Source organism: Hyalella azteca, unplaced genomic scaffold, assembly GCF_000764305.2.
Source record: "Hyalella azteca isolate HAZT.00-mixed unplaced genomic scaffold, Hazt_2.0.2 contig4411, whole genome shotgun sequence".
In the NCBI taxonomy this organism is placed as follows: domain Eukaryota; kingdom Metazoa; phylum Arthropoda; class Malacostraca; order Amphipoda; family Hyalellidae; genus Hyalella; species Hyalella azteca.
In genome coordinates this window covers 38,881-50,522 of record NW_025934628.1, presented here as the reverse complement: position 1 = coordinate 50,522, position 11,642 = coordinate 38,881, and the positions used below count along the sequence as shown (strand labels likewise).

Here is an 11,642-nt window from a genome sequence, read left to right as displayed (position 1 = left end):
AGCTCGAGGGCGTTGCCATCTCGGCCCCCTGCCCCCCGCTTGCTTAGTAGGCGAGTCAAAAGCGTCCAGTTGGGCGAGAAATCCAAGATGGCGGACTATCGTAAATAGTGACATTTATAAATCAGCTTTTAATTAAAAACTAAATATATTTCCATTTTTCATATTGAAAATTTCATATTTTTGTTATAATTTTTAATTTAAGTTTCTTTCAAATAATGCTTTCAGGAAACCGGCGCTTTAGGGGCTTATTATTATTACTATTATTATTATTATTATATTATTATTATTATTATTATTATTATTTATTATTATTATCCTACGTTCGAAATTACTTCATACCTTTTTTTGGAGACGTTACGCAATTCAAATATAAGTTCCAACTTTTTCAGTCATGGGACAGTTTGGTTTAGTGGTTAAATGCGTCGGCTTGAGCTAGTGGGATGGATCTGGAGGTCGAGGATTCGAATCCCGAGCTGGGACTTCTGACGAAGTAGCCACTTCTGAAACCCCCCACCCCCCAGCGGGGGAAGCGAACTATCGCCTATCCCCGCCGCTAGCTCAAGCGATAGGCATTACTCACCACAACAATCTGTCCTGCCTCCCTGCGAATGGGCTATAGATAGATAAAGGTGCCACTTCCGAATGTTAGGGTGTAGCTGTAGGTAGAGACCGAGCTGTAAGTAAACGGGCTACGTAGGAGGAAGGCAACAAATTTTTGTCCGTATCCATGATACTTAAGTAAGCTCCAATGTAAAACGTCGCTCATAGGCTACCGGATTAACTGTCGCAATCACGCTATCCTAAATTCTACAGCAACTTACTAAATTTGATAAAAAACTGCTGATCACAAATGCAGACCTTCCCTGACAAACATCATCGAACTCAATTATGATCATCGCAATGTTGTCTTAAAATCAGTGTGCAGTTTTCGTCAATCGAGCTCCAATCGCAACTCTAGCTTGTACTTCTTCGCGTTTACTAATGTTTATGTCTATCTGAGTCTTCAGTTCAGTTTTTGCCACTTCACGGTAAATTTTTGACGTTTGGGCAATTCTCTATCGATTCGATTAGTTCATTCGAAAAAAGAACTTTTTTCTAAGGTCGGGATCACCGGACCGGGTCGTTCTAGCCTCTTCGCTCTGATCGCCGCCATGCTGCTCGAGGCTACGTGGTAGCTTCAGAATTTTTTATGAGGACTTTTTAAATCAAATTTATGATTGATGAGCTTATTGGCTTCACTTTCTTCTTTTCACTTCTATTTTGGCTGTTGAAAACGAATTTAGTTATTGATCAGCTGCTTGGTTTTAATTCCTTACAATCTTGAGTAAGAGTTATTCAAGTCTAATTTTGATATTTAAGAGTTAAGTTTGCTCTGCTTCGTTCTTCTCATTGTTTTAGAAGAGATTTTTAATTCTGATGTTTTCGATACGAAAAATTGAGCTGCAAGGGCTCATTGATGGGAAGCTCCATGTTTGCTTCATTGGAAAGCTCAATATCCCGCAGGGGATAAGTGTGTAGGAATTCAGCGGCCGAGGAAAAAACGAGTGAGGTAGTGGCCCAGGAAAAGGGACTGGTGTGGTATAGCGGCGCGGGAAAGGGACGGGTAAGGTAGCGGCACAGGAAAGGGATTTGGATGAGGTAGCGGCACAGGAAAGGGATTTGGATGAGGTAGCGGCACAGGATAGGGATTTGGATGAGGTAGCGGCACATGAAAAGAGAGGTGGTGGAGGTAGCGGCCCAGGAAAAGGGACTGGTGAGGTAGCGGCACAAGAAAGGGACGGGTATAAGGTAGCGGCACAGGAAAGGGATTTGGATGAGGTAGCTGCCCAGGAAAAGTGACGGGTGGGGTAGTGGCCCAGGAAAAGGGACGGGTGAGGTAGCGGCCTAGGAAAAGGGACGGGTGAGGTAGCGTTGCAGAAAAGAGAGATGGTTGAGGTAACGGCGCAGGAAAGAGGGACATTTTAGGTATGAACAGTATTTCTGATTTGAAAGTAGATCAACGAGAGATATCCTCTGATGAGGGCAAGGCTAACGTTCTTAATCATTTCTTCAGTAGCGTATTCACTGAAGAGGACTTGAACAGTATTCCGGATATTGAGGAGCGCCCAGTCGGCTGTAAATTAACAAGTTTTGAAATACAAGAAGAAGATGTTCTAAAGCGCCTTATCGCTGTAAATCCAAACATGTCATGTGGAACAGACGGCTTGCACCCCAGATCACTCAAAGAGTTAACAACAGTCTTAGCCGGCCCTTTGACGTCATTTTTTCGCAAAACTTTGAACGAAGGGATCTTGCCGGCTGACTGGAAATTAGCTCAAGTGACACCATTATTCAAAAAAGGTGACAAAAGCTGCCCGGGCAACTATCGCCCTGTCAGTTTGACAAGTGTCGTTTGCAAGGTAATGGAATCTGTTGTGAGGGATCGATTGATAGATCATTTGACTGCTAATAATCTCCTATCAGACTGTTAACATGGCTTTATTGCTGGGAGTTCCTGCACCACAAACCTTTTGTCTACTCTGAATGAATGGACCCGCCTGCTGGACGAAAGGGAGCCAGTAGATGCAGTGTCTCTCGATTTTGCCAAGGCATTTGACAGTATCCCACATGAGCGGCTGTTGCGGAAATTGCAGTCTTTGGGAATTGACAGCAATGTACTCAAATGGATAAGAGATTTTCTAGTAGGGAGACGACAACGTGTCAGTATTAATTAATGGGTCCTCATCTGACTGGGTTTCAGTGCGCAGCGGCGTGCGACAAGGAAGCGTTCTCGGGCCTGTTTTATTCGTTGCGTTTATAAACGATCTGCCAGAAGCTGTGTCTAGCGTGTGCTCGATGTATGCTGACGACACAAAAATTTGTAATACAGTGAAGAATATGTCGCAAAAAGTACAGTTACAAGGTGATCTTGACAGTCTGGTTGACTGGGCTGATAAGTGGCAGCTGCGTTTTAACGTGAACAAATGTAAAGTAATCCACCTTGGCAAGAATAATGGACAGAAAGATTACAGTATGAGAAGACACGGTTGCAACGACAGAGTGATGATGTCGAAGTCGACAATGGAAAAAGATTTAGGAGTTAATGTCGACAATGAGTTGAATTTTTTAAAGCATATTGAAGGTCAAGTTAATAAAGCCAATAAACGACTTGGACTGATCAGACGCTCTTTCGAGTTCCTAGATGCAGAAGCGATGAAGCAGTTGTTTGTTGCTGTCGTGCGCCCGAACCTAGAGTTTGGAAATGTCGTGTGACGGTGTGGTCACCGAAACTTGAAAAGGACAGAAATTGAATAGAGTGTTCAAAGACGTGCAACAAGGATAATTCCGGGCTTGAAAGGCAAGTCCTATGAGGAACGTTTAAAGATTATGAAGCTTCCAAGCCTCAGTTATCGACGTCTGCGTGGGGACCTCATTGAAATATCAAGTATATATGTATACTCATGGTCTATACAAGGTCCCCGAAGGATTACTAGAATTTGAAACAAGATCCAACACCAGGGGCCACGGCTATAAGCTAAAAAAACTGCGCTGCAACTTCTCCACGCGACAAAATTTCTTCTCGCTTCGAATCACCGACATGTGGAACAGCCTCCCCGATGACATCGTTGGCGCTCCAAGTGTTGGCGCTCCAAGTATGAACGCGTTCAAGAACAGACTAGATAAAGCTATGGAAAAATATATGTTTAGATTTGAAATGCCTAGCTCCTTATCGAACCCGGTAGAAGTCTAGTAGCTACTTCAAATTATCGTCAGTCATGAAAAGATCCGGTCAAATGACACGATTTTAGATCTTCTGTGAACAAGGAACGAAAAGGAAAAGAATCGGCGACAGGCCACATCAGGCCTACGCTTCAGCGCCGACATCACTATGTTATGTTAAGGTTGACCCATGAGATGCGCATTTTTGCGGATGTAACTTGTTCTTCGTCTGTGACGTCTTTGATCCCACTGACGTCACGGGCATTGACTAAACACCAAAATGCGATAAAGCCAGTTAACCAATTCGTCGGGGGAATGACGGGATTGTTTACGTTTTTCGATCTGTGACGTAACAAGAAAGCTGAACTGAAAGACGGATGTTCTCGTGGGTTCAGGGGAGCGCAGCCCTGCACCACCAATTTTGTGCACCAATAAGCCCTGAATCGAACGCCTTGGATTTCTCCGGACATCCACCATTCAGCCGTGAACCACTCGGCTTTGTCCTCCTTCGGCCTTGCATAGAACCTGCCGTGCATCACCAGGCCGCGGATGGAATATGACTTCCGGGCATGGTTAAATTACGTAATGTTACGTTCACCGCATCTGAGGTTAGGTTTCAGATAGCATAGTTCTGTTCCAAAATTTATCGTCTTTCGACAAGTGGCCGTTCGACCACCATGGTTCGACCGATGGCTGGTTCGACGCACGGCCTAGATACGGACGGCTTGAGGTGTTGAAGGCTACGTTCCGGAAGGCATTAATCATGATGGTCCATCACAGGCACAGGGCAGTGGTGGTCTGCGGCAGGCGACCCTTTATCAGAATGTGGTGGCGTAAAGCTCGTAATATTTTAAAGCAAAATGATGTCGCGGGCTGGTTACCAACGGATGGCCTAATACACGGCTGATTGGTGGTCATCCGGAATTTTACCGGAAATATGCTAGGCGTTCCTTTCAACTTTCAAGGCTAATTGGTGCACAAATTTGGTGGTGCGCGGGTGCGTACCCTGGTCCTGCTACGTAGGCGTTCCTTTCAGGCTGATTGGTGCAAAAATTTGGTGGTGCACGGCTGCGTTCCCGAAACTCGTAAGAACGTCTGATCAGTCCATGAGGTTTATTGGATTTATTAGCTTATGTTTCGATATGGCTAGAAAATTTCAGCTCCTTGCTGACATAAGCTTCCAAATATTTTTCCTCCCTAGGCTAGGCTTTTCAATCATTATTTTCTCATTGCGAGTTGCGACCATGCCTTCTGGCTTCTCATACTGTAATGTAATCTTGTTAATCATTGTTGTTCTTTCTGAATTCCAAGTAGCCTACTTCTGCACCTTCAAGCTGGTACTTTGTAGTACTTCTTGAAATTCCAAGGTGGAGACTGGAGTAGGAGTACCTACCTACTTTACACTTGTCAGCATTAAAACGCATTTAATGCAGGTGCCACCTATCTGCCCTGACAGTCCTGTTAACTAAACTAGGTATCAATAATTCAAGATCATCTCTCTGTTGCACTTCATTTGACACAACCCTAACTGGGGTCACACTTAAAAGCTGAAGGCACTAAGCCTCACTAAGTCACTTGCAGACTGCAGCCACATCAGACTGATCAGAGCATTCAGAATGCATTATAACATGTTCAGTTGCCACTTGAGTGAAGTGATAGGACAAATGCTTGTTAGGAAAACATCTATCTTTAGGGACATGACTGTAGCTTGCCTGCCATTTCTGGAACTGCGAGATTTCTGCCAGATGAATTACCTCCTAGCTAATTGTTAACAAAAGTCAAAAGTGCATGATTGGGCTGCAAGATTCCAAATGTATTGAAAATTTGTCACATTGGTGCTGCTACTGCTGTAAGATTTTGAAAATAAGTAGGGTAAACGCGGTATATTCCGACACATTAAGGACGCATCGAGAAATGAAAAACTATAAAAAAAACCGTATGCGTTACGTAAGTTCTGTTGCCTTCACATGACTCTCAAAACACTTCACTACGCATCAGCAACGATGATCATTGTCTCTCTTTGGATCTCAATATTTTCCCACTAGATGGCCAAGACCTAGTGTTTTGGCAGTATTTTGACTCGCAAATGCATGACGTCACCATTTCAACCATCAACAAACGCATGGAACTAAAACAAAGCTTAATATAAAGGAAAAGCTGTAGAGGTGACGGAATTACCTACAATGTCGGAATATACCGCGTTTACCCTAGGAAAATTCTGACCCTGCAATGGTGTGCATTGAACCAGGCGCTTGAGAACATTTTCTCTGTATATTTCTAAACCTGTTACCCCTGAATGCCCTGATCCCAATAGGCACTCCTCAATGTCTGTAAGACTGTAATACTGTTCAAGTAATCATCTGTGAACATCTGAAGTTCTGAACACACTGCCTATTGCTAAAAATGTGATTAAGAATGTTAGTCTTGTCCTCATTAGAGGACATAGTGTTAAAGCAGATAGTTTTCTTATTTAGACTCTTCCACAAGTTAATTTTTAAGCCCTATGAATATACCAGTTACCAGTAAACTGAGTGAAGTATCATGGATACATATTAGCATTATCATTCATAAGATTATATTTAAAATATTGGTTTAAATCTTGAGAAAATTAAAAATGAACTGATTCTAAAAAATCTGTGTTCTGTGAGTGTGACTTTTGTCATTATGTCAGAGGAAATTTCATGAAAAAGGTTGTGGACATCTTCATTAATCATTATTTTAACTACATTGGAGTAACAACTATCACATTAAGCAGCCATTTATTCTCCACCCTTAGACAAACTCACAACCTCAAAGCATTACAATCAAACAACTTTATCACAAAATCCATGATGAATTCAATAGGCTGTCAGTCTGTGACATTTTTGAACACGTCAAACTCTAAATGACTGTCATATGCAGTGTGCTGGAGGGATATCTTTTGTTGATCTACTTTCAAATCAAAAATACTGACATTTATTTTACAATTCAAACTCGCATACAAAGAAAGAAGGCTTATGCATGTTGGCATTCCAATTTTTGAAATCACCATGTTCCTATGTAATTGAGGAACACGGTGGCTAAAATATGAGTGACACGCCTTGGACAAGGGTGCTACAGCGCTCTAGCACCTAAATCACTGTAATTTTCTTCACAATTAGCACTAACACAATTGCATGGCCCTTGAATTGTACCCCCCCACCTATCCTCAAGTTTAAGGGGACCGGGCTGCCCCCGGAGAAACTTCTACAGTTATTATCCGATCATCATGAAACTTCACATACATACTTAAAATGTAAAAAGAAAAACATTTTGCTCGTATGAATTTTTCGAAAAAATTGATAGAAAACGTGAAATTCATTTTTAGTTTGTCCAGCCCTGTAATTAAATCCCATAGACATTTGTTAAAGGGCCTAAAAACTGCCCTTCTTTGGGAAGCTGTCACAAAATCATTTTTCGACGTAGAGGGATGATTCTGGCACCGTTGGATGCGTCAAAAAGTAAGCTTTAAGATGAGCCCAAAAAGTGGAAAACGCCAAAATTGAAAATTTTAGCCAGGTCGGTCCCCTTAAGTGGAGCACTCTGGTTGACCTGCTATAGCTAAATGACCAACCACTTCCTGGAATTCTACCATGGGCTTTCAGGTTATTTTTTTTGCATTTTTGGCTATGTTTTTATTCGAACATTTTTCACTGTGGTGTGACAGATTTTTTTTGGCTTGATTTTGAGGCTTCAAGCTCCTACATCCAATTTATAATTAACATTGCTCAGAGTTCATAAATATTGCATGTAGGCTTCCTTCGTGGTCTTGAACAGCTATAACTGTACTGCTCATCCATTGTGACTTTTTGATGCCACCAAGCTTAATCTAGGTACACATGCATCAACTGCCTACATAATTGCCTCATTCATGTCCTTGATACCACATTCATGTCCTGGATGCAGTCCAAAATATTTGCCACACGCACTATATACATCACAGAGTTTAACATAGTTGCCTTGCATTAAGTTAAACGTTCACATATCTTAGGCATCTAATCTGTATAGCACTTGATACTAAAAACAATGATTGGTGGTGTTTTATGCTTATCTGAGCCTCGTCTTGAAGCTCATCCAACATTGATTTTTCATTAGTAAATACTAAATCTAGAATATTTGGGTCTGTTTACCCTAAAAATGGGTTGGCCTGGTGATGTTCTGGATTAAATATTAGTCTTGCACAGACTCCAAGAACAGGGCTGCTCGGTGATTCCCATCTCTTTGAGAGCATTCATCTGCCCAGGCTATTTCTGGATGGTTAAAGTCACCAGCAATCAACATACCTATATGACCTACTGAAAGTCATCCTCTTTTATTCATTGGTAAGAGGCTGTTTAGAACTTTGTCATTATCAGAGGAACTGTTTGTGATCTATACAAGAGGCCTATTAGGAGGCTCTTGCCACTCATGGTCTCATCCTAGTTCTGTTTAGCAACAGTTCTTGAAACCCAACAAATATATATATGCATTTCTGCCATATATATATATGTATATGGAGCCAAGATGGTATCCTGCATCTCTCAACCTTAGAAGCTCTCCTGTTTTGCATCCAAGATCCTACATCTATTCTACCATCAATAAAAACTATCCCCCAGACTAGCATAAAAGTCAAAATGTGAATGATTCATCAGCATAATTATTATGCAGTGTATAATGAGAAATGCCATTCAATTGAAATTTGTTACCAACTGCCACTCTGAACCCTAGACAAAAATTTAATTTACTTTAAAAATTTCAGGCTTTATTAGTCACATTATGGAACAGGGCATTTTATCAGCTGACTAAAGAATTGTTTTGATTATTCTATTTGAATAAAGAATTATTCTAATATCAATCTCCCATTGAACAATGATTTATCCACTTTTTTCCAGACTCATTTCTGTATATTTTTGTTCAATATGTCATCACTGCTAGGCTTGCAGGCTTATGGTAGTGATGAGGACATGAGTGGAGATGAGGTTAATGAACCTGAAAAATCATCAGTTGATCAAGAGACACCTCAGCACCTATTGCCTCTACCCAGTAACTCTCTTCTCAGTAAAAGAGTAGAAATAGCACCCGTTGCAATACCTACTGTAAGTATTAGGCTCTTCAACAACCTCTTTCTTGTAACCATAAGAGTACCTACTTGAACTGATAAAACCTGGGATAGAAAATTCGTCTCAGATTTACCTATTATATTGAAATCCGGTTGCTCAGGATAATTAAATTACATCATGATGTTGCAGGATTTTTCATTACCGTATTTGATAATTAATTATTTGAATTAATTTATAACATTAATTTTGAAACAAATAAAAAATATTCAAAAGAATGTTTTTCCTTATGAAACTTAGTTCTCAAAATGGATTACATTAATGCTTCCAGGTTTATGTTGTTAGTGAGCAATTTTGAAAAATTCTCATGGTTGATGTTGCATAGACTGTAGTTGAACTTTGAATGTGCTGCAAATTTTGTCTTACAAAAATACATTTATATATGTATATAATCTAATCTCTGTACATTTTTGTATTGCAGAATAATTTGGATGACCGGCTGCACATAGACCCTCTGACCAAAGAGCTCTCCTACAATCCTCGGTACGATGTCCTGGCCGCCCCTGTGCTTGGTCCTGAGCTGCCTAATCAATCTGCCTTCCACAAGATGAAGCGCAACATGCTTTCTGGCTTTGCTGAGGCTGCTCATGTCTCTGATTTTGAGTTTGAGAAAGAACGAAGGACCTTCACTTCTTATGGTTTGTAATTTATTTAGTGGATGAACTTCATTGTAATAATGTACTATGACTGAATAGTAGTTTCATGATATTAATAGTTGAGAAACCAAACATGGTTTATGTCTCAATCTCGTGAGTCAATAAATCTCAGTGTAATTTCTTTATGGTGTTTCATTTGAGTATAGTACAATAACTAATTGTTGTAAGTAATACCACAGTAGTAAAATAATTTTATTCATGTTTTTCCTTGAGTCTGATTCATAATAATTTAAATCTCACTGATGTGAAATTAATTTTGTATAAAATTCGCTGTCCTGTTTAGGTTATGCTGTGGATCCTTCCATATCAAGTGATCCTGGAGAAGGGCTGAAGATGGTCGGCGACACAGCAGCTGCTCGCAAGTCTGACAATGTTTCTGTGTTTGAATCCAAAAAGCGATATACCACTGAAACAAAGAGGAAGAGAGATTCAAATTCTGACCCCACAGACATTGATGGCTTCAAAGGACCTTGGGCCAAGTATGAAAACGAAAAAACAGTGATGTGCCCAAGCGAGGAGGAGAAAATTCAACTTGATGAAATTCTAGCCAAACGTCAGAAGCGCGGCAAGCAGACTGATGATAAAATCGAGGAAGAAAAGACTTTACTTCATCTCAGAACTGCCTCTGATTATCAAGGACGGTCATTTTTGCATGTGCCTCAAGATGTTGGAGTCAATCTCAAGTCAGACGAACCTCCTGCCAAATGCTTCATGCCCAAGAAGCTTATCCATACGTGGAAGGGACATAATAAAGGTGTTTCCGCCATCCGATGGTTCCCTAAATCTGCTCATCTTCTCTTGTCGTGCTCTATGGATACGAAAGTCAAGATATGGGAAGTTTACAACGAGAGAAGGTGCATCCGCACCTACATGGGTCACAAGCAAGCCGTGCGAGACGTCTCTTTCGACAACGATGGCAAGAGGTTCCTGTCATGTGGGTATGATCGCTACATTAAACTGTGGGACACTGAGACTGGCGAATGTATTTCACGTTTTACAAACAGAAAAGTTCCGTATTGCGTCAAGTTTCATCCGGATGAAGACAAGCAAGACTTGTTTGTTGCTGGAACTTCAGACAAGAAAATTGTTTGTTGGGATATAAGAACGGGGGAAATAGTTCAGGAGTACGACCGTCATCTTGGTGCGGTAAACACCATCACATTTGTTGATGAAAATCGTCGTTTCGTATCCACTTCAGACGACAAAAGTTTGAGAGTGTGGGAGTGGGATATTCCAGTCGACTTCAAATACATTGCAGATCCCACGATGCACTCCATGCCCGCAGTAACGCAGAGCCCCAACAAGAAGTGGCTCGCGTGTCAGAGCATGGACAACAAAATCGTAATATTCTCGTCGCTGGATCGCTTCAAACTGAACCGCAAGAAGACGTTCACGGGTCACATGGTCGCTGGGTATGCCTGCAACCTGGACTTCTCTCCCGACATGAGCTACCTCATCTCAGGAGACGCCGACGGCCGAGCTTACGTGTGGGACTGGAAGACCACGAAGCTGTACCAGAAGTGGAAGGCACATGACGATGTCTGTATCGGCATCTTGTGGCATCCTCACGAGACGAGCAAAATCGCCACAGCTGGTTGGGACGGTCTCATCAAGTACTGGGATTAACTTATTTGTAACAACTCCGACGCTAATAACGCTAAATTCATCCCGATATCTTAAATCATTTCAACATTAAAAATTTTAGCAATTTTGCTTATAATCATGCTGATTAGCTGGGGATGTTCGTGTGATGTGCCGTGTTATTTAATAAATGACATCTTTCTGTGCATCCTCCAGCGATTTACTGATGTCTCCTCCTCAGATGCTAATATCGCACATAACACACGTGGAACCACCTATGAGAACACTTAGGCCATTTGATGTGTGTGAATGCCACACTTTTTATTTGAAAGTATAAGAATGAAGTCGGCTCGTCATCATTAGACAAGAAAATTGCTTTATCTATGGAGTCGTATGTTTGTTTGCCACCGAAACTCTTTCTACATCTTATTTAATTATACAGGGTTCTATTGGATCTTTAATTCTATTAAACTGAAATTTTATCTACGTATTGATTAACCTTTCGTCATTACAAAATTTTAATTCTTGAGGAAGCTTAACCTCGGATTCCACTCTTACATTTCGTCGCATCTCGATCACGAATTTTTGTTCC

The 11,642-nt window shown here is 41.1% G+C and overlaps 1 protein-coding gene across 1 annotated transcript; it reads left to right on the top strand.

Moving 5' to 3' along the window:
* The first annotated feature begins 8,509 nt into the window (after positions 1-8,509).
* Positions 8,510-11,532, top strand: LOC108676165 (pre-mRNA-processing factor 17). The gene is made up of 3 exons (XM_018164210.2): positions 8,510-8,792; positions 9,235-9,451; positions 9,753-11,532. Exons 1-3 carry the CDS (start codon positions 8,616-8,618, stop codon positions 11,093-11,095), a joined length of 1,737 nt encoding a protein of 578 aa, XP_018019699.1. The 5' UTR covers positions 8,510-8,615; the 3' UTR covers positions 11,096-11,532.
* Positions 11,533-11,642: the final 110 nt, after the last annotated feature.